Here is a 24,273-nt window from a genome sequence, read left to right on the forward strand (position 1 = left end):
CAAGTAATGGGTCTTAGTTACAGATGTTTTTGATCATATTTTAAGAAGACGGTAATGCGAGGGACACAGTAGCAAATGTGTGAATTTGTGCTCACTGCTCAAATACAACTTTTAGAAGCAAAATATAACTCAAATTTGCTTTTCCCCAACCAGCATGTACTTTGTCTTAAACTTATAAGGATAAAGTACAAAAGCCCTTATACTTATTTCTTAAAACAGTAGGAACCTTGCTCTCATTGACTCCATAGAAGTGTCAGTCAAGATTTAAGGAACAAATACCTTGTGTTTAGCTTCAAAATAGAGGATTCAAATCTTGTGACAGAAATACAGGATAATCAACAGCTGAATAAAAATGAGGAAGCTGAAGTAATTAATATCACCAAACAAAATATATTGGAGAAATTAGTCAAGAATGATGCACCCATCACATGGTCAGAAATGGGAATGTTTGCTGATGGTAGCTCAATGTTCAGTACCAGTTGTGACTCTTCACAGTCGTGCCCAATATCCACATCTGGGCTGACAAGTGCCGAGCAGCGCTCATGCTACACAAGGGTCAAGTGTAACAACTCACTGGTCTAGGACACTGGAAATCAAGACTGCTATTCCCAGAGTTCTTGCAAAAGTTAAAGATGAAGACATGAAATGTCTAGATATTTTGAGCAGGACATATTTATCCATGAGATTTGGAGGGCCCTAGCAAGGGCAGAGTTTATTTGTCATCTCCAATACCTTTGGAGAAGGTGAAAGAGAGCTGTCTTCTTCAACGTATTCTGTATAAGTGGTGCAGGTGTACACACAGAGCTGTTTGTAAAGAGGTTCCAAGGTTTTTAACTAATGATAATGGTAGAACAGCAAATTGGTCCTCAGTCAGAATGGCATGTGACTTGGAAGACGACTTGCAGGGGTTATTCTCCCCATTGGTCAGTCGAGGACGTTACCAGGGCAGAATTTTCTCCAAATAACACTCATCACAGTTTTGCTCAGGGACCTTCGTGCTACACTCATCAAGTGCTACTTTGGTGACAAGGAAAGTCACTCTGATCTCACCTCAACTGACATTGGAACATTGGTTGAAACAATAAAATGCCCCACTTCTATCTTTTGAACCCAGGCTGACAGAAGGCACAGGCCAGGTTTCTGTACTTAATGAAATGACAATTTATTACAAATAATTTTACTCTACATACAGATAAACAATTATGAACCATAAGCATATACCTCTAATTAAAATCTATTGCCCTTATAAACTCCCTCTTTCACATTTTTCCCCTCTGTATCTTGGTCATAGCCCCAGGTTATTCAGCCTCCTGAGAACCAATATTAGAATTGGTGGCATGTGGAAGACATTTGTCACTGTTAACTGGTCATTAGTTCACAAACCAATCTTGTGGCCAGTCAAAGCTCCATTTGTACACAACCCTTCAGTTCCAGCTTGTCAGCAATCATTGTTGTATTTCCACAGCAGTACAAACTGGCTTCACAATGAATATCAATTTACTTGCTTTCAAACAAGGCAGCAATCCTTGCAATTTCTGTTTTAAAGCAATTCTTTTCTCATTTTAGTCCACAATTTTAAAAAATACTCTAAAATAGAAACAGTCTTGATAAATACAAACAATGACCATCTCTAACAAGAGAGACACTAATCATTACCCCTTGACATTCAATGAAATTCTATCACTGAATCACCCACTGTCAACATCCTAGGATCAGCTTTGATCAGAAACTGAACTGGACTAGTCATTTAGATACTGTTTTTACAAGAACAGGTCTGAGGTTACAAATTCTGCAGCAAATAACTAACCTCTTGATTCCCCAACACCTGTCCATCATCAATAAGGTACAACACAAGAGTGCAATCATGGAATACTGAATGTGTACAGTTCCAGCATCAGTCAAGAAACTTAATGCCATATAGGACATATCAGCCTGCTTGATTAACTCCTCCTCAGCAAATTGAAACTCAGGGAAATACTTTACATACAGCTCTGTGACAAACCACTCAACGACCACCCAATACCAAAATATCTTGTATCGCTCTTCACTATGTTTGTCTCTGGAAACCAGATTCAAGGTCACATTGAGTGTGAATCCATATGGGAATGGGCTGGCAGCCTGCCAAGACAGCAACCTATGGAGATAGTAGGAGCTGCCGATGCTGGAGAATCTGAGATAACAAGGTGTACAGTTGGATGGCCACAGGAGGCCAAGCAGCATCAGAAGAGCAGGAAAGCTGACGTTTCGGGTCTGGACCTTTCTGAAGAAGGATCCAGGCCCGAAACATCAGCTTTCCTGCTTCTTCACTTTCCACTTAGAAAGAAGACATACTTGGTTCAGAGTTTTAGGAAGAAAGGAAGGGAGATATCTTTGGAAGAAACTCAGAGTGTGGCTTGGGAGGTTGGTGGATTTGATTTTAAAAGAGAGCTATAAGGGATGACACAGGATTAAAACTTTCAAAAGCAGAAGGTTTGAGTAAAGGGGTAAGAGGCACATCACTCTTCAATGTGAAGCATAGGCTAGAGATTTCAGTTCCTGATTAGCATTCAAATTGGACAACAACTGAAATGAATTTCTCCTGGCTGCTAATGCAGGTTTTCCGTACTTGAGTAATTTTCATTCTTGATTGGTTCATATCAGAGTTTTGTGGTTGTGTGTCCATACCCAAGTCTATATTTTCACTTATACACACACACATATGCTTTACGGGTATATAAAAGAACTGCCTGCTTACCATGATACTCTTTAAATGCTTGACTTCATCTTCTTGTGTCCTGTAGGAATCCAGTTCTTGTTGCACAGATTCAGCTACTTCCGGAAAAGGACTACACAACAAGAGGTCAGGGATTCATAATACAGCCATAGCGTGAGCTCTGAATTTTAGCTTGCCATAAAACTATCGAAATGTCTCTCCACAGCAAGGACAAACCCCAAGAACATTCTCAACGTTACAAAATCCCAGGACCAAACCAGTGACAAAGCACAGATTTTACCCTAGTGCTACTGGACACCACTCCCCTGGCCACTACTACAAATTACATATAACGGAACTTGGATATTACCTCATTGCATTCTGTCAGTTTTTAAAATTGCAACAGGTAAAAACTAAATACTAATATAGAAATCATTTTCAGAATAATGATCAGAGACATGACATTCAATCCCTAATGTAAATGGTAAAGTCACCATAGTCCCAGAGAACCATTGGGCTCTCATGTTAGAGAGACAAACTGGTGATGGTTTAACCTGAGGGTCACCATGCTCCAGATAAGGAGACAGACTGAGAAGTAGAATCCTTGCTGGTAACTTCAGGTGATGTGGGAATGGAACACATACTGTTCGCTTTACTCAGCGCTGTAAACCAACCATCCAACCAACTGCGCTAATTGATCCCCTCTATCACACAGTATTTGATAAAGTAGCTGACTGCGTAAAATCAAAAAATCCTCCAACTCACTATGAGCAATGTCACAAATCTACTAAAAAGTTGGCAAGTACATATCTTGTAATTGTACTATATAAATATTGTTACATGTTACGCAACATGTAAGTATTTATGTAAGTATTTCCTTATGGAAACATTAAAAGTAATAAAATCTCGAAGTGCATTACCTGCCTTTGTGCCTTTGCCAAAAATTATCGGCTGCTGTCAAATCGTAGGTTTTTTTATTTCTTTTCTTTGGTCTAGCCCCTGCAGGAGAATTTTCTTGTCCAGGGTTTTCTTCCAGGTTTACTCTATTCAAATGGAAATCCTGCAGAACAATATACTTGTTAGACAATATGCTGATGATGCCTATCACAGTTCTCCATTTTGAGAAACTCCCTTCCACTACAACTCTCTGTTTCCTGCTGCCCAGCCGGTTCTCTATCCATCTAGCTAGTACACCCTGGACCCCATGCGACTTCACTTTCTCCATCAGCCTACCATGGGGAACCTCATCAAATGCCTTACTGAAGTCCATGTATATGACATCCACAGCCCTTCCCTCATCTATCAACTTTGTCACTTCCTCAAAGAATTCTATCAAGTTGGTAGGACATGACCTTCCCTGTACAAAACTATGCTGCCTATCACTAATAAGCCCATTTTCTTCCAAACGTAAATAGATCCAATCCCTCAGTATCTTCTCCAGCAGCTTCCCCACCACTAATGTCAGGCTCACCGGTCTATAATTACCTGGATTATCCTTGCTACTCTTCTTAAACAAGGGGACAACATTAGCAATTCTCCAGCCCTCTGGGACTTCACCCATGCTCAAGGATGCTGCATAATATCTGTTAAGGCCCCAGCTATTTCCTCTCTCATTTCCCTCAATAACCTGGGATAGATCCCATCGGACCTGGGGACTTGTCCACCCTAACGCCTTTTAGAATACCCAACACATCCCCCCCCTCCTTTTATCAACTTGACCTAGAGTAATCAAACATCTATCCCTAGCCTCAACATCCATTATGTCCCTTTCCTCAGTGAATACTGATGCAAAGTACTCATTAAGAATCTCACTCATTTTCTCTGACTCAACACATAACTTGCCTCCTTCGTCCTTGAGTGAGCCAACCCTTTCTCTAGTCACCCTCTTGCACCTTATTTATGAATAAAAGGCTTTGGGATTTTCCTTAACCCTATTTGCTGAAGATATTTCATGACCCGTTTTAGCCCTCTTAATTCCTCATTTCAGATTGGTCCTACTTTCCCGATATTCTTCCAAAGCTTTATCTATTTTCAGTCACCTAGGCCTTATGTATGCTTCCTTTTTGTTCTTTGCTAGTCTCACAATTTCACCTGTCATCCATGGTTCCCATTGCCCTTTCTATCCCTCATTTTCACAGGGACAAGTCTGTACAGCACTCTAATCAACCTCTCTTGAAAAGCCTCCCACATATCAAATGTGGATTTACCCTCAAACAGCTGCTCCCAATCCACATTCTTCCTTTAGGACCACTCTTGTCTTTGTCTGTCAGTATTCTAAAACTTATGGAATTGTGATCACTATTCTCAAAGTAATCCCCTACTGAAACTTCAACCACCTGGCCGGGCTCATTCCCCAACACCAGGTCCAGTACGACACCTTCCCGAGTTGGACTATTTACACACTGCTCTAGAAAACCCTCCTGGATGCTCCTTACAAATTCTGCTCCGTCTAAACCCCTAACACTAAGTGAATCCCAGTCAATGTTGGGAAAATTAAAATCTCCCATCACCACCACCCTGTTGCTCCTACATCTTTCCATAATCTGTCTACATATTTGTATCTCTATCTCAGGCTTGCTGTTGGGGGGCCAGTACAGCCCCAACATTGTTACCGCACCCTTCCAATTTCTGAGCTCTGTCCATATTGCCTCAATTCTCGAGTCCTCCGTACTGCCCTCCTTCAGCACAGCTGTGATATCCTTTTTGACAAGTAATGCAAAGACTCCACCCCTTTTACCTCCCTCGCTATCCTGCCTGAAGCATCTATATCCTAGGATATTTAGTTGCCAATCTTGCCCTTCCCTGAACTAAGTCTCAGTAATAGTAATAACATCATGCTCCCAGGTACTAATCACAGCCCTAAGTTCATCTGCCTTAATTACTACACTTCTCACATTAAAACAAATGCATCTCAGACCACTTGTCCCTTTGCATTCATCATCTGTTCTTTGCCTACTCTTCCCGTTTGTCACACTGACTTCATTATCCTTACAGGCTTTAGTTAGTGCGACCTTACTGTCCACTAACCTCCTCATTTGGTTCCCATCCCCCTGCCATATTAACTTAAACCCTCTCCAACAGCGTTAGCAAAAGCACCCCCGAAGACATTTGTTCCAGTCCTGCCCAGGTACAGACCGTCTGATTTGTAATAGTCCCACCTCCCCCAGAACTGGTCCCAATGTCCCAAAAATCTGAACCCCCTCTCTCCTGCACCATCTCTCAAGCCACTCACTTAAACTGCCAAAAATTTCATTTCTACTCTGACTAACACGTGGCACTGGTATCAATCCTGACATGCTTAACGCAGTTTCCATTCGGTAAAAAAAAATTGCTTCAATTGGCCAAATGTGATTTTGTATTTCATGCTACCAAAAGAAAGGATTAAATTTTATGCATCTTGTAGCAGTTATATCAAAATCACAAAACAAATCATTCTACTTGCTTCGAACAACAATCGGCTACTGCTCCAAAGAGATATGAATTATAAGAAAAAAATTACAGCGTAGCTGCAGGATAATACCACATTTACCAAGTAAAAAGTGTGCATTAGCCACACATAGGATTGTATTCTGTGCAGCACCAGCGCAAATTTAATACTTTCCAAACCATTTTTCAGTGGTTCTTAAAGTGAGGTTGTCAGCTGGGTTCACTGTGGGGAGTTTTAATGTTACGTTCCTGCAACCAGAATGAATAAAAGTAAGACTTTCCCATCCCATTTGGTCAATAGAAGCAAGTTCCATTCCATTAACCTGAATGCATTTGAGCTTTGGCTACGCAGCTACTTTTCTATGTGCACAGATTTTGTGCTGTCAATGATGGTGTGACAGTCGCTGCTATTAGTCTACTGAGCAATTTCAGGGACTTGCATATATATATACAAAAACACAGAATTCCAGAAGTTGTTGTAAGTGATGTTATTATTTTGCGGAAGGTGCACTGGCAAGTTTTTCTCCACCACTGAGGATAAACTCTAAGATAATGAAAAAATTGCAATAGCCCTTGAAATGTCATATTTTGTTGAATGAGATGTAACTAGATATTAAACAGTGTACTCACTTTATAATTTCTGCCGGTCACCCTCACTGGGTCTGATAAGCTCTTACATTTGTGGGACCAAACAGCTGCATAATAAACGTTTGTTTTCTCTTAATCCAAAGTGATGATCATTGATGCTTTACATTTAAAATTTCACTCTTAAAACCCTAATCGTTCAGCCTTTCACCCACAATCAGCGCAGCATTTCTGTGCCCAGTAAACTTCAACTCCACACTTAATGGTCTCTTGCCCTGATCTTTTCCTTTTTAGTAATCCTTATCCTCACTACCTTAAGTCTTAGATACAGAAACTTGAAGAAATGTGGTCTAGAACTGGTTCAATCGTTCAATGCCAGTTCTGGCTAGAACACATAAAACAATCATAGAATCTCTACAATACAGAGAGACACCAACTGGCCTATAAAGTCTGCAATGAACGTCCAAAAAGCATTTCACCCAGCCCTAGTCCTCCTGTCACTGTAACTCCTGCATTTACCATGGCTAATCCACCTAGCCTGGACACTATGGGCAATTTGCCATGGCCAATCTACCCAATTTGCACATCTTTGGACTATAGGAGGAAAACAGAGCATCCAACGGAAATACATACTGATATGAGGAGAACATGCAAACTTCACACAGACAGTTGGCCAAGGCTGGAATTGAATCAGAATCCCTGGTACTGTCAGGCAGCAATGCTAGCCATAGTGTGACCGTGCCACAATGTTGGGTCCTGTTCTCATCTATGATAACGATCATTATTCAACAGTTATCCTGGAATGCAAAAATAATCCCTCAGCTTCTTTCCTCTATTCTAATACATATTTTTAAACTCTTTCTCAGTCTTTGACACTTTCACCTCCAACAAGGGCAAGAAGTGTACAGATAGCTTTGTCATTGAGATGGGGAACAACTGATCAGGTGCCTCTGTTGTTTTTCTTTTGCCATTTCACTAGTCCATTGGGCTGAATTGCTTTTAAGTCTCTGCTCTCCCCATGGCCTTTACCCCACCAATTCTGAGCTTGTACTTTTCTCTCATTTCTCTCTTAACAACTCTCAAGTTCCCTCACAGTTCATGTCACCCACTGCATTCTAGATCCTATTCCCAAAAAGCTCCTGATCACCAACTTTCCTTTTTGGCTCCAATGTTAGCTGACTTGCTAACAGTTTGCTCTATTGTCCTGATTGCTCATGACACTGACTTGTTGGCAGCACTCAGAGTGAGACAGTGTTTTTGCCTTTACACAGCCTTCAATGACGGCGTATTCAATGGCTGTTCTCAAGCTGCGACCTTCACAGCACACAAGGATATTAGCACTAATACACGTCAAACCAACTTCAACCCTGGTCTGTCTCTCCCTGGAACGGTAAACCACACAAATATCTTCAGGAGATGGCCTCCTACTGAGAGAGACTGGGTAGTCAGCCTCTCATTATCTTGTTTTTTAGTCTTTCAGTTTGAGGTTTTCCTGACACTGTACAAGTGTGATATTCCAGAATTCCTCTCCTAAAGCTACCAAATTTATGTCCTTGGTCAGCTCAGCTGTATCAGACTTCTTTTAAAAAATGTGGGAATTAAAAGATTGATATATCATAGAATGCAGGAATATGATTCACTGTCATGACAATCGAAACGCTTGATATTCAGAGGGGCTACATGTGAGTTTATACAAAGTCTTAGCTCATAGGCACCTCTGAAAAATGCCTGGCATATAGCTGTGGCACACTTACATTCTTCCTTCCGTAAGTGCAGCAAGATTTCCTTATATTCTCACCTGCTCACAATAAATGGTGACACACCATCTGCCCTCCTAATTGCTTGCTGGGCCTGCAATTTAATGTTTGATTCACATGCAAGGATAACCTAACTATTCTGAAATCCAACATTCAGTAGAGTCTCACATTTTAAACAGAGGCTGTATCTGCTGATATCCTAACAGGTGTGCATTTGCATTGTGTTTCCAAACATGTACATGTACTGACAGCAAAGTATCCTGTCAGTAAACAAAAAGGTGTAGCTGGAGTGAAATATTTGGTGTAATCTCTAAATGTACATTATGCAAAACCGCCAGCCAACACTGAAACACAACCAAATTAGTTCCTGTAAACAAAACGGATATCATGATTACTGTTGGAATATAATAATGATACAATAACCTTGAAGTGATTACAGAAATTTGCATCAGAATGGTAATTTGAGTACAAATTTTATCTGAAGACCCCAATCTTAATTTACACTAATAGCACAGATTAGTAATATCCTTGGAATAAAACACCTCTTTCTTGGCATATTTGAATATTGATTCACCTTCAAACAGGCACAAAGTTGGAACACTAACGTGTGCAGTCAACTCACTTTGATTCTTCAGGTCTAGGGAACAGCAATACAATGGTTCTATCATACAGGTCACACTGGATTTTGGAGGCAAAATCTCTAACTGGAAGAAGTGAATCTGTTACAAAGTTATGTTTAACCTGAGACAAATCAAGATGACATGTTGAATATGAAAAATTCCATTTGGTACTTTGAATCAAATAACCTGTTTTTTTCAATATTGTCAAATAGTTACACAAGAGGTGGGGAGTTTCAGAATTTACAGAAACACAGCACGGCTGCAGCACAGGAGTCGGCCATTTGGACTCGTGTTTAAACCTTCTTTAAAAAGAAGCAAATCACCGAGTATTAACCCCCTACTCCAACACAGACCTACTTATTCTTTCTTTTCAAATAACTAAAATCTCTCTTGGATAACTGAATTGAATGTTAGGCAGTGCATTCCAGATACTAAACACTTTACCCAAAAGCTTTTCCTTATGTCGCCACTACTTCCTTCCCATGATCTTAAATTTGTGCTGTCAATTTCAATCCTTACACCAATGTGAAGTCTGATCCTATCTATTCTACACAGACCCTCATGATTTTGAATGCTTCTGTCAAATCTTCTCTTGATCCTCCCTTCTCCAAAGACAGTAGTCACAACTTCTTCAAATTATTTTGACTGAAGTTCCTCAACTCTGGAACCATTCTCATGAATCATTTCGATACACTCTCATGCTCTCACAGCCTCCCTAAAGTGCATCATGCAGAACCTTACACAATACTTCAATTGAGGCCAAACCATTTTATACAGTATACTACAGCTTCTGTCCTTTTGCGTTCTATGTCCTTATTTACAAAGCTTAGGATACTGCATAGTAATTTCGTAATCACTGTTTCAATCTGCATAGGCACCTTCGCTGATTTATGCACATATATAACCCAGTCACTTTGCTATTTGCATTCCACTTTATAATGTCCCTCTCATTTCTTCCTACTAAAGTGAATCATTTCACATTATCTGCTTTAAATTCCACCTGTCACTTATTCACCTACCAACCAACGTCCTTTAGAACTTCTAAGCTATATTCATAATTTACAAGAATTCGGAGTTTGTACTGTCCACAAGTCATGAAAGTGTAAAAAAAATTGTCAGTATATTGTCTATGTTTAAACATTTTTGTTTAACTATCCAACACAAGCTGTTTTTACAAAACTGAATGGGAAACAGTCCAAATTTATGCGGAAACTAACTGGCTAAGAAAGAGGAAACAGGTCAACATAACAGTGGCTGTGGGCAACAGTTCATAGAAATATTTACTTTATAACTTGTTGCTATGGCAACATGCAACCTATTAAAACCTAACAGTAACATCATCAATTGTGACCTACTGCAATGTGAAATTTGTTCTACTGTATTAATTTACTAAGCATCAAATTTAACAAGATTTACTTTCATATCAACTTCAAACATTTCTGATCACTCAATTCAAAAACACCATCAATTCAGTTTTGATGTTTTCTGCTATATTTTAGCCCGCAAAAAGTCATATCCAATTTCTAATCCGAATGTGAGGAAAAGCAAACAGTTTGTTTTTGACCAGTCAGAAAGGTCCAAGAATAGTCACCTAGTGATGATTGACTAATTCATTTCTTTTAAAATAAATTAACAGCTAATGCTTTTTGCACCACTATATATATTTGCGACTGGGTGTTCCCTAACATTTCAAACTGCAAAAGATTACTGAGCTTAAAAGTTACCATTCAAAACAATTATTACTAGTTGTTTCCTTTGATATAAGAGATTAACATTTTTTTCCAAATGGATTTATTTATCTTTTCTAACACTTTTTAAAAATCAGTCAAATTATCAGAAAAGTGAACCTGGTAAATTATTCGCTGGGGGAGAAAGGGAAAAATGGTATAACGTATTGATACATGTCTTGGCGATATTAAAATCCTCATACTTCCTTGCTGGAATAATAGAAAATTTACAAGTTACAATTTAAAACTCAACTCAAAATATGCTCTCACTTCTCAATTAAGGTGAATTGGCACAAATTGTATTTTGTCTATTCAATAAATATGTATAAAGGTGTCTATAATTTGTCTGTGAACCATCACATTATAGTGAAATCTATAGTATAACTGCTTCTAGTAAACATATTGCCTAGCATTTATACACTGAGCTGATCAGTGGTTTCTACTTATTTTTAGATGTAATGCTGCGCAGCATAATGTCAAATTTGTTAGATCACATTGGAGTCTTGTCCATGCATCTAAGCATTATATTTCAAAGCACTCTTATTCTTTGGTAGTCACTCAGGATTAAGGATGACTTGCTTCCGATGGGGTTTGTGCATTCTAGGGCAAGTGATTCCCAGCGCGGAAATGTTAGATTTGTTTTGAGGTTTTCTGGGTGTTCTTGTGACATTTCTTCAGCCCTACTAATGATTGCTTGCCATTGCAAATCTTGGAGGAGTGCACTCGTTCAGGAAATCTTGTGTTGTCCATGGCGATAATGTGGCCCAACCATTGTAGCTGGTTAAGAGTGACCAGTGCCTTGATATTGGAGATACTGGCCTGTGAGAAAACATTGACATGCCTATTCCCCAGTGAATTTGCAGGATTTTGCAAAGGCAGTGAAGGTGCTAACTTTCCAAATGGTTCACGAAGTCTGTTCTAAAATGGTCCATGTATCTGATTCATTGAGGAGGGTGGAAATCTCCATAGATCAGTCATATCAACAGCTTATCCATCATTATTCATCATGTTACGACATGACACAGTGAGACTGATTTGGTCTGTCTTGCTAAGACTAGATTTGTAACATGGTGGAATTAAAACATGTGATGACCCTCAAAATTGCAAATAATCGACTTTGGACACAAGTTTATAACTTAAACAAAAATGAACAAATCATTATTAATAACATAACTTTAGCTGAATACAGATGAACTCAAGGCAATCTAATCAATATCTACAATCTAAGCCCAAATTTCTTTGATCACCAAGCTCACTTTCACAACACCAGACATATTTAAGGGATAAAAGAATTGTGAGTTGACTGTTCGATAATCGCTTTAATGATTTGTAACAAGCCTTCATGAAACCCAATGGGTAACGTTACAAGCACAAAGGATTGAATCCTGCTTGAATTCCAAGGCGACCGGTCAATGCAAACAGCTTCAGCAGACCTCGCGAGACTTTTCGTTATTTCTTATAAACTGAGGTTCTCTTCTCAGGACTTGCAGCAAACTGTTAACTGGAAAATAACTGAAAAACCAAAAACCAAAAAACTCATCCTGCAGCTTTATAGCAACATTGCCTCCAACCTAAGAAATCCATCAAAAGCAGTTCACCCTTTGCTTTCTCTTTCTTTTTAAACATTCTCAGTGGTTGGCTGACCAGAATTGAACATTGGTCTCGATCGACCATTTCAACATGCAACCAGCTGCCAGTCCCTGATCATAACAACATCTTGGTGCTGATTCGTCTGTCATGTTCTTGGAGCATTAATTAACTTGTTTTATCTTTCCTGGCTAGTTCCCAACAGCAAATATCATTCTTTTGTAATTTTTAAAAAACAAGCTGCCATTCCAAGTTCAATTCTCAACTGTAACTCTCAGCTCCAAACCAAAAATGAGAAAAATAAAAGAATAATTATAGTAGTTTCAACAACTATCACAAAACTCAGGATACTAAATGGCATCACACCAACTTGCACAATCAAATCTGTCCTCGACATCGGGTTACTAATAGTCTACACAAATAAGCATGTGGGTCTTTATTTTAAATCTTCAGTAAATGAATATCCACATTCAAAAATATGCTTCCATTTCAAATGAATAGAGGGAACCGGCAAAAAACAACTAAGCCTACACAACTTTACTGTTAGCATTTCAGTACCATAAAGGTGCAAGTTCAAAATTGCAAGCGTGTCCTTAAGACTGGTATTTGATATAGATTAGCACGCTTGCCTTTATTGTTCAAACCATTGAGCCTAAGAGTTGGGACGTCATGTTGTGGTCATATGGGACGTTAGTGAGGCCTCTTCTGGAATACTGTGTACAGCCCTGGTTACCCTGCTAGAAGAAGGATATGAAGGTCGTAGGACCCAAAGCGTTAACTCTGTTTTTTTCTTCACAAATGCTGCCAGACCTGCTGAGCTTTTCCAGCAACGTTTGATTTTGTTCCTGATTTGCAGCATCCGCAGTTCTTTTGGTTTTTGTTCAGAAAGGGTTTATCAGGGTGTTGCTGGGAAAGCTATTAAGTTATAAGGATAGCTTAGGCAGGCTGAGAATTTTTTCACTCGAGCATTGAAGGTTGTGGGGTGACCTTATAGAAGTTTATAGTATCATGAGGGAGATACATAAGGTGACTAGCAAAGGTCTTTTCCCCAGGGTGGGGTCAAGATTTAAAGGGGACCTGAGGGGTAATGCTTTCACACAGACAGTTGTTGCAAACATGTAATAAACTGCCAGAGGAAGTGGGAAATGCAGATACAGTTACATTTAAAAGACATTTGTACAGGTGCATGGTTAGGAAAGTTTTATAGGGATATGGGCCAAGCAGAAGCAAGTGGGATAGGTTTTAGTTTGGGAAACTTGGTCAACATGGACAAGAGGAACTGAAGGGCCAGTTTCCACGTTGTATGACTCTATGACTCTCTGTTATATAGTTTTCAAGATTTTCAAGAAGTGCAGGGCAGTTAGGCACAGGAATAGGCCGTTCGGCCCTTCAGTATGACCAACTCTGCCCCCATACCCTTTGATCCCTTCAGCCCTAAGAACTATATCTAACTCCATCATGAAAACATTCAATGTTTTGGCCTCAACTAGTTTCCGTGGCAGTGAATTCCACAGGCTCCCCACTCTCTGGGTGAAGACATTTCTTCTCACCTCAGTCCCAACTGGTCGACCCAATATCCTTACACTGTGACCCCTGGTTTTGGGCTTCCTGGTCATCAGGAACATCCTTTCTGTGTTTGCAGTGCCCAGTCCTGTTAGAATGCTGTAGGTTTCTATAAGATCTCCCTCATTCTTCCCAGTTCTCCTTGTGCTTTGGCAAATATTAATTCTTTAAGCAACTCCACTCAGATGGCATCTCTGATTTTTGCAGTGTACCCTACCCTACATTAGCTACACTCTGGAAGTTCTTTATTGGATGTAGTGCTTTAAGATGTATATATATATATGAGTAGAAATTCTTTAGTGATGAGCCTATTAAAATTGCTAACGCCATTAATTGAGTACCTTTTACACCTCAGTATCTTCACAGTAGTTTCGAACTCCACACAAATGGGTCAATTGTATTACCAATGTAATAGCAGACCGAGACTGGTGTCGTGGTCATACTGGAGGAGATCAGTCAATGAAATCAATAGCTATGCTTGTTTTTTTTAAGGATGACGGTAAGTAAAAAAAAAATTCAAAACGGATTTTACTTTTTTTCTCGGATAACGCCTGGGCATCAAAGTAGTAGAACCCTATTGATTGAGGTTGTGAAATACAGCTCACCACTCTGAAGAACACAAAAGGGAATTGTCAAAAGGTGAAATGTTCATGAAAGCCGAACAGCTCTCCTCCAGAGTTGCAATTCAAAATGAGAGATTTACAAGCAAGAAAGCATGTTACATAGAACTTGTTTGCCTGACGGAAACTCAATGTAACTGGGAGGGTTTTGACTGTGATAAAGTACTCCTAACTGAGAGTCTGCTCTAAATCAGAGGAGGCTCAGGAGGGTGTGCTGCACGGTCAGAGATATTTGCTGCGGTGTCAGTTGTACGGGATATTATCTTAGTGCCTGGTTATTGTGGCGCTGTGCCGCTGCAATGCAGCTGTGACCCACACTGGGCACTCATTAGGAGTGGGTGCGAGTGTGGGCATGAGGTGTGTATGTGGAGGGAGGACATGAGTTGGTGAGCTGCCCTGATTGGATGCCAGCTACTAATGGTGACTTTGCTGACTTGGCTAACGCCATCACACAATCAGGCACCAGCAGCAGGAAGGAGCTAACTGTAACTTGTGGACCGTCGGCATTGAAAACATTTAGTATTTTGGCCTCAACTACTCTCTGTGGCAGAGAATTCCACAGGCTCCCCACTCTCTGGGAGAAGACATTTCTCCTCATCTCAGTCCAGAATGGCTTCAGTCTCTGGCCGTCTGAGGATTCCAGTTTTCAGGAATGCCCTTCTTGTGTTTGGCCTCTCCAGTCCTGTTAGAATGTTATTAAGTTTTTATGCGATCACATTCCCCTCATTCTTCTATAAGCCAGTGAATGTTATTGTAACTGACCCCGTCTCTCTCCATACGTCAGTCCTGCCATCCCAGGAATCAGGCTGGTAAACATTTGGTGTACTCCCTCTATCACCAGGACATCCTTCCTCAGATAAAGGACACCAGCCTCACCAAGGCCCTGTACAACTGCAGTAAGACAGCCCTGCTCCTGTACTCAAATCCTCTCGCTATGGAGGCCAACATCCCATTTACCTTCCTCACCGCCTGCTGCACCTCCACACTTACTTTCAGCGAATTGTGTACAAGGACACCTCTATATTTCGTTGCAGCCCCTCCCTCCCTTTCCCAATCCAGGACCATTCAGATAATAATCAGCTTTCCTGGTTCTGCCTCCAAACTGGACAGCCTCACTTTTGTCCAAAGTATACCTCATCTGCCATGGGTTTGCACACTGCTGTATAGGGAAGGTGACAGGGGCTATTTTCGTGAAGGATGGAAACTGAGTTGTATTCTCCCTGAGAGGCAGGTAGATTGTGAAGGCATTTTTTTTTCAGGTTTCCGTGTGAATGAACAGACAAGCAAGGAACAGGCGAAGGCCACTCAGCCCATTCTTCCATTCTATAAGATTGTGGCTGACCTGATTCGAACCTCAATCCTGCAAATCCCCTGACAATCTTTTGCCCCCATGCTCATGAAGATTCTATCTACCTCTGGCCATTTAAAATATTTAAAGAGCCAGCAACCACAGCGTGGTGGCTCAGTGATTAGCATAGTTCCTCATGGTGCCAGGGTCCAGTGTTCGATTCCACCCTTGGGCGATTGCCAGTGTGGAGTTTGCACATTCTCCCCGTGTCTGCGTGGGTTTCCTCCGACAGTCCAAAGATGTGTAGGTCAGTTGGATTGGCCATGCTAATCTGCTCAAGGTGTACAGGCGAGGTAGGTTAGCCATGGGGAATTGCCCCATGGGTGTCCAAGAAATTTCAAGACTTGGACGTGATTCTGGGTGGGATGCTCTGCAGAGGGTTGGTGTGGACCCAATAACCTGCTTCTGCGCTATAGGCATTCATCACTTTCTGAGCAAGGTAATTCCAAATTGTCTCGACCCTCAGAGAGGAAAAGGTGATTTCTCATTTCCATTTGGAAATGGACAATCCTCACTTTTAAACAGTGACCCTCTAATTCTGGGCTCTCCCACAAGAGAAGATATCCTTTCCACATCCGCCCAAATCAGGACCCCTCAGCATCCTAGGGCTAAATTACTGCAGGTGCTGGGATCGGTTCTGGAAACAAAAAAGGCTGGAGATGACAGCAGGTCAGACAGCATCATGGAGAGTCAGCAAGCTAACATTTCGAGTCTAGACGACTCTTCGTCAGAGCTGGTGAAGTGTGGAGGAGACAGCATTTATGCTATAGTTTGGGGGGTGGGCACTGGTGGAGAAAAGATTTTGATAGTTCAGATTAAAGGATCAGAATGTGGGAATGGCAGAACAATGGTGCGTCCAACTGCCAGACTGGAAAGGACAGACAGTCCCACTGGTGGGGGGTGCGCAGGAGCGAGGGGTGAGAAAACATGATAACAAAGAATAAAGAAAATTACAGTACAGGAACAGATCCTTCGTCCCTCCAAGCCTGCACCAACATGCTGCCCATCACAACTAAAGCCCCCTACCTTCTGGGGACTGTATCCCTCTATTCCCATCCTATTCATATATTTGTCAAGACACTCTTTAAAAGTCACTATCGTATCTGCTTCCACTACCTCCCCAAGCAGTGAGTTCCAGGCACCTACCATCCTCTGTGTAAAAAAACTTGCCTCGTACATCACCTTTAAACCTTGCCCCTCACACCTTAAACCCATGGCCCCTGGTAACTGACTGTTCCATCCTGGGAAAAAGAAACATAATTAAACATAAAAAAAACATAATGTAAGAAGCTAAGGGAAAGGGAAGAAGTGGGAGTTAGCTTACAATTTGAAGGTGTTAAACTCGATATTAAGTGCAGAAGGCAATAAATAGTTTAGTCTGAGCATAAGATGTTGTTCCTCCAGTTTGTGCTGTGATTCACTGGAACACTGCAGCATGTCAAGGACTGACATGTGGGCATGCGAGCAGGATGCTGTGTTAAAATGACTGACTGCGGACTCATGTTTGTGCACAGATCAGAGGTGTTTCACAAAGTGGTCGCCCAGTCTGTGTTTGGTTTCTCCAAGAGGCCATATTGGGTGCAGCAAACAAGATTGGAGGAGGTGCAGGTGAAATGGTGAGCAGGGAGGAGGTTAAGGGGCAGGGGCACCTTTAGCGCTTACATAGGAAGGTGTCTTGGGATGGGGGACTGGTGTTGATGGTTGTGGAGTGGACTAGGATGTCCCGGAGGGAGTGATCCCTGCAAAATGCAGACAAGGGAAATGATGGAAGATGTATTTGATGGTGACATTCTGCTAGAGTTGTCTGAAATGGCAGAGAACGATCCTCTGAATGTGGAGGCTGGTAGGATGAAAAGTGAGGACAAGGGGTACCTGATCATGCTGTTGTAAATGATGGAAGGGGGCAAGGGCAGAAGCATGGCTAATAGTTTGGATGTGGTTGAGGGCCCTGTCAACCACAGTGGGTGGGAAACCACAGTTATAGAAGAAACAAGCCATGTCAGCAGCGCTGTTTTGGAAGGTGGCATCATCCAAACAGATGTGATGTAGGTGAAGGAGCTGGGAAAATGGGGTGGAGTTGTTGCAGGACGTGTGATGTGACACGCTGTGGTGGAGGTAGCTATGGGAATCAGTGGACAGTTTATTCACTGAAATGGAGACAGTGAGGTTAAGGATCTTATCTGTTTCATTTAAATCATCCCTGACACTGGGGTTGTAGACTTGCTGGCTGAGCCGGTGTGTTTGGTTGCAGACGATTCATCACCCTGCTAGGTAACACTGTCCGTGCACCCCTGGGGAAGTGCCAGGGGCAGGATTTACGCACACAGCTTCCTTCGTAATAGATTGTGGGAGCAATGCTGTCTCAAGGGAAACAAGCAAGTAGGTCACTGGGTGTGATCGAGCAACGGTTTCACCGGCTGGGCCACACTTGGCAAAGCCATGCAATGCTCTTTGTATCCTTTCCTTTTTATTTGATTTGATTTATTGTTGTCACATGTATCAAGGTACAGTGACAGGTTTTGTTTTGCGTGCAGTACAGGCAGATCATACCATACAGAGTGAATTGGGGTAACAGAACAGAGCGAGGAATACAATGTAAAGGCTGCAGAGAAGGTGCACAGAGAGTGAGATCAACATTAAACTTAAAATTTAAGAGGCCCATTCGGAAATCCAATAACAGGGGGGAAGAAGCTGTTCTTGAATCTGTTGGTGGGGGTGTTTAAGCTTTTGTATCACCTGCCTGACGGAGGAGGTTGGAAGTGATTGTAACCAGGGTGGGAGGGGTCTTTGATGATGTTGGCTGCCTTCCTGAGGCAGCGAGAAGTGTAGATGGAGTCAATGGATAGAAGGTTGGCTTTTGTGATGGACTGGGCTGTGTTCATATCTCTCTGCAGTTTTTCAGGATCCTGGGTAGAGCAGTTGATGTACCAAAACATGATGCATTCGGATATGTATAAGAATTGGTAAGAAGCTTTATGGACATGTCGAATGATCTAGAAAGCAGACCAGCATTCATTGCCCTCCCTAACTGCCCTTGAACTGAGTGATTCTTTTGACCATTTCAGAGACGACGACATGACTGCAGCTTTGGAGTCACATATATGCCAGACCTAATGAGGATAGCAGATTTCCTCCCGCTAAAGAGCATTAGTGAATTGAGATGCGTTGTATGACCTTAAAATGGTTTCATTGTCTCCATGACTGGGACGCGTTTTACATTCCAGAAACTGAGAAGGTAATGGGGAACTGTAGGATCTCCAACTTTTCAGATGATTCAAAAATGGTGCAAAGATTTGAACGTATTCGTTTGGTTTGCCGATAACAGGTGACAGTGTGCGAATGTGTGTCGCTCCAGCAAATGAACCATATTCCAAGCTCCATTGATAATCCTAAAGTGGCCATTAAATGCTGCAATTAGCACGCTCAAAGTTGTTCAGCAAGTCCTCATGGTAGAACCTTGTGTGACAGAGTCATTTTGCTTTGTGCTAGTAAGCATGAATTGATTGAGTACAGTGTGTACTCTACCTGTTACAGGCAGCTAGAGGAGCATGCAGCTTGATTCAATCAGCCAACAGTAAATTGGGAAGTCATGCTGAGGTTGTACAGGACATTGGTGAGGCCTCTAGATTATTGTGTCCTGTTTTGGCCACCCAGTATTCAGAAGGATTTTATCGAGCTGGGGAAGGCTCAGAAGAAATTTACCAGGATGTTGCCGGGTATGGAATGTTGAAGGTATAAAGGAAGGCTGAGACTTTATTGTTTATAAAATAATGAGGAGTATAGATAAGGTTCATGGTAGTTGTCTTTTCTCCAGAAGGGGGGATTTCAAGATTTGGGGGCACACCTTTAAGGTGAGAGGTGAGAGATTTGAAAAAGACATGGGGGGGGGCAACATTTTTACACAGAGGGTGGTTTGTGCGTGGAACGAACTTCCAGCTGAAGTCACGAGTGCAGATACAGTTGCAACATTTGAAAGACATTTGGATAAGTGCAGGAATAGGAATGGTTTTGGGGGATATGGGCCAGGAGCAGGCAGGCGGGACTGGTTTCGTTTGGGATTATGCTCAGACTGAACTGTTTGGTCCAAAGGGTCTGTTTCTGCGCTGTGTGATTGTATGGCTCCTTATCCCCACCTTCGCACTGACACTGACATTTATTTGTGATGTTACTCACTTGTGTGGTATCTGTGTGGATGGATAGCGGTTTCTTGCTGGTGGAAAATCCCACTCACCTCGTCACTGCACAACTGCAGCATAAACACGACTCGACTAATCTGTTTGTCACACTTCTGACACTGTTTGCCTTCCTAGGATCATTTGAGATGGACCTGGTTCAAAAGTGTCAGCTTTTGACCTATTCACTAGTTTTCACATACCACAGGAAGTAATTATGCACTTAGTGTGATGTAGGTCTGTTATTACTTGGGAACTTGAATTTGAAATTGGAAGTCAAAGAGCTTTGAGTTTTCAGTTCTGTGAAGGTTGTTGCGTTTTATTTCAAATTAAAGGGCAGAAAGGTGATTTTTGAACAACTGTTCGAAGAAAAGCAAGTAACTTAAGCTAAATCAGTCTATCAATTACCTTGGTTGGGTAGGGAGGCAGTTAATTGATGAAATGTTTGCAACATTAAGGATTTATGACACGCAGAGAAAACAGAAAGCAGTCACAATCAGGGAGTTCAGGGGGAAAAGGTCAGATCTACATCAGAAGGCCAGCTTAGTTTGTGGCTGCCTCTGGGTTATTGGAGCTGGAAAGAATACTTAAAATTATTTTACCAGTTTAAATGGATGGAAGATTTTATTTTAAATCTTTACTCAGAGAGTAGTAAGGGTGTGGAATGCCCTGCTTACAACAGTAGTAGACTCACCAACTTTAAGGGCATTTAAATGGTCATTGGGTAAACATATGGATGATAATGGAATAGTGTAGGTTAGATGGGCTTCAGATTGGTTTCACAGGTCGGCGTAACATCGAGAGGCCGAAGGGCCTGTACTGCGCTGTAATGATCTATGTTCTATGTTCTAAACATGTCTCAAACTATTTAATGCGATAATGGGAACTGCAGATGCTGGAGAATCCAAGATAATAAAATGTGAGGCTGGATGAACACAGCAGGCCCAGCAGCATCTCAGGAGCACAAAAGTTGATGTTTCGGGCCTAGTCCCTTCATCAGAGCTCTGATGAAGGGTCTAGGCCCGAAACGTCAGCTTTTGTGCTCCTGAGATGCTGCTGGGCCTGCTGTGTTCATCCAGCCTCACATTTTATTATCAAACTATTTAATGTCTTTCCACCTTTTTAAGAAAAAGTTTGTTCCAATGCCACATTCAACTTCTTATCATTGCTGATCTAATGCAAACATACAGCTAGAATATAGTTAGTTACAAAGACTAAGAATTGTTAAATTCCAAATATTTTAACAGAAATGGTCTTTTCAGCCTGATCAGAAGACCATAGACAAAGGAGCATAATTAGGCCAATTGGCCCATCGTTTTTACTTTGCCATTCAATCATTGCTTATATGTTTCTCAACCACATTTCCAGCCTTCTCTCCATAATTACTGATTCCCTTACAAATTAAGAACCTATCTATCGCTATCTTAAAATTACTCAATGACTTGGCTTCCACAACCTTTTGCAGCAATGAGTTCTACAGATTAATCACCCTCTGGCTTAAGAAATTTTTCCTTATTTCAGTTGTAAAGGGCCATCCCTTCAATCTGAGGCTATGCCTTTGGGTCCTAGTCTCTCCTGCTAGTGGAAACATCTTCTCTACACTCACTTTATCCAGGCCTCTCATTATTCTCTACATTTCTATAAGATCTCCCCTTATCCTTCTAAAATCCATCGGGTATGGACCCAGAATCCTCAATCACTCCTCCTATGATAAGGCCTTCATCCCTGGGATCATTCTTGTAAACATCCTCTGGACCTCTTTCACCGCCAGCATATTCTTCCTTAGATATGGCACCAAACCCGCTCACAATATTTCAAAAGTAGTCTGACCAGAGCCTTATATATATGTGTGCCTCAGCAGCACATCTCTGCTTTTATATTCTAGCCCTCTTGAAATGAATGCAAACATGCATCTGCCTTCCTAATTGCTAGAAGAAACTCCTTGTTAACGTTAAGAGAATCTGGAACTAGGACTCATAAGTCCCTTTGTGCTCCATATTTCTGAAACCTTTCCTCATTTAGAAAATAGTCTATGCATCTATTCTTCTTACCAAAGTACATAACCACACACGTTCCCAATTTGTATTCCATCTGCTAATTTTTTTGCCCACTTTCCTAGCCAAGTCCTTCTGCAGCCTCCCCAAACTCCTCAATACCACCAGTCCCTCGACCTATGTGTCATCTGCAAACTTAGCAATAATGCCCTCAGTTCCTTTGTCCAAATTGTTTATGTGTAACATGAACAGATGCAGTCCCTACATTGACCCCTTTGGAACTCCAGTAGTTACCGGCTACCACCCTGAAAAGAGCACTTTATCCCCACATTCTGGCTGGCTGGTAGAAAGCAATCTCAATCCATGTCAGTAACTTGCCCATAACACCATGGGTTGTTATGTTATTGAGCAGCCTTCTGTGCAGCACCTCGCCAAAGGCTTTCTGAAAGTCCAAAGAGGTATGTCCACTGGCTCTCTTTTGTCAAACTTGATCATTACCTCCTCAAAGAATTCTATCAGATTTGTGAGATATGGCCTCCTACTGATGAAGCAATACTGACTCAGCCCTATTTTACCACACATTCCAAGTACTCTGTAATCTAAACCTTAATAATAGACTCAAAAATCTTAACAATGACAATGTCAGGCTAACCAGCCTATAGTTTCCTGTCTTCTGCCTCCCTCTCTTCTTAAACAGGAGTGTTACATTAGCCATGATAACAAGGCGTGGAGTTGGATGAACACAGCAGGCCAAGCAGCATCTCAGGAGCACAAAAGCTGACGTTTCGGGCTCTCTGATGAAGGCTCTGGGACCGAAACGTCAGGTTTTGTGCTCCTGAGATGCTGCTTGGCCTGCTGTGTTCATCCAGCTCCACACTTTGAGATCTTGGATTCTCCAGCATCTGCAGTTCCCATTATCACTGATACATTAGCCATTTTCCCTGACTGCTGTGATTCCTGCAAGATCACCACCAATACCTCTACAATTTCATTTATCTCTTATTATTATCCTTATTTATCTATTATTTCCTTTATAATTTTTGGACTGTAGTTCATCTTGTACAGGTCATCTTGTCCAGACCTTTCAGCTTCCCTGGTATCTTCTCCTTGGTAATGGCCACTACACTCACTTCTGCCCCTTGACTCTCAAAGTTTTGACTCTATAAAAACTGCTGGGAAATGGAATTTTATGCAATTTCTTATAATATTATTGCAAATAGCAATAAACCTCTATCGAACTACATCTTATTACTCCAACAAAAACAAATTTGAATCAGTGAACCATTCATGTTGAATTCAAATTCTTGATACCTTTTGCTCATTCATCTCCAATACAACGATATACTTGGAAGGTAAGCTATGCAATATCAGTACATAATCACTCAAATATGGAAGTTCACAACAAAAGGAATTATTCAGAACTGACCTTGTAAAACACTGCTCACAAAGATTTCAGAGGTCTAGAGGTCTGATTTTTCTATTTGACATTACACTGACATCTGATGATGAACTTGTCTGGTTTAGTAAAAATGAAGCTATGAGCCAAGCTCATTAGCCAACCAGACTGTAGCATGGTTACTGAGATAGTAGGAAGAAAGGTCTGAAGAAGGGTCTAGACCCGAAACGTCAGCTTTCCTGCTCCTCTGATGCTGCTTGGCCTGCTGTGTTCATCCAGCTCTACACCCTGTTATCTCAGACTGTAGCTTTTACAGGCAGAAAAGCAGGATTAAAAAGCACTGATTATATTTCACATCTTAACCAATGTACGGAAAATAAACAAAAATTGGGCCACACAGATGGGATATATATGGAAGCTGAAATTTTACAAACCAATCTACAAAGTATAATTGTCAAAAGCATGCAATATTTAAATATTTGAGACAGTAAGATTTCACACTCCTAAACTTAGTTTATCGAGTCCTGCAAGTTGCTCACTGTAACTTTAAACTCAGAAAACCTCACTGAACAAAGTTTAACATTTTCAATGGCTTTAACAACCTGAACAATGCATAAGTTGTTTAGATTTACATCAAGTAATTAATATTATGTTGCTTGCAATTGTGAGGACTGCAGCAGGATACTTTGTGAAGCAGAAAACAATCACTGGCATCAGCATCTGGATTTAGACCACAAAACATAGGAGCAGAAGTAGGTATTTCTGCCAAGTGAACCTGCTCTGTAA

The 24,273-nt window shown here is 41.3% G+C and overlaps 1 protein-coding gene across 1 annotated transcript in view; it reads right to left on the reverse strand.

The window, feature by feature from the left end:
- scfd1 (sec1 family domain containing 1) overlaps positions 1–24,273 on the reverse strand; it is a 169,418-nt gene that overhangs the window by 90,717 nt on the left and 54,428 nt on the right. The window contains exons 11-12 of the mRNA XM_048538268.2: positions 3,613–3,752; positions 2,735–2,825 (exon numbers count right to left, since the gene is read on the reverse strand). Coding sequence (XP_048394225.1) covers positions 2,735–2,825; positions 3,613–3,752 — 231 coding nt within the window. The remainder of the gene's footprint in view (positions 1–2,734; positions 2,826–3,612; positions 3,753–24,273) is intronic.

This window comes from Stegostoma tigrinum, chromosome 10 (assembly GCF_030684315.1).
Source record: "Stegostoma tigrinum isolate sSteTig4 chromosome 10, sSteTig4.hap1, whole genome shotgun sequence".
In the NCBI taxonomy this organism is placed as follows: Eukaryota; Metazoa; Chordata; class Chondrichthyes; order Orectolobiformes; family Stegostomatidae; genus Stegostoma; species Stegostoma tigrinum.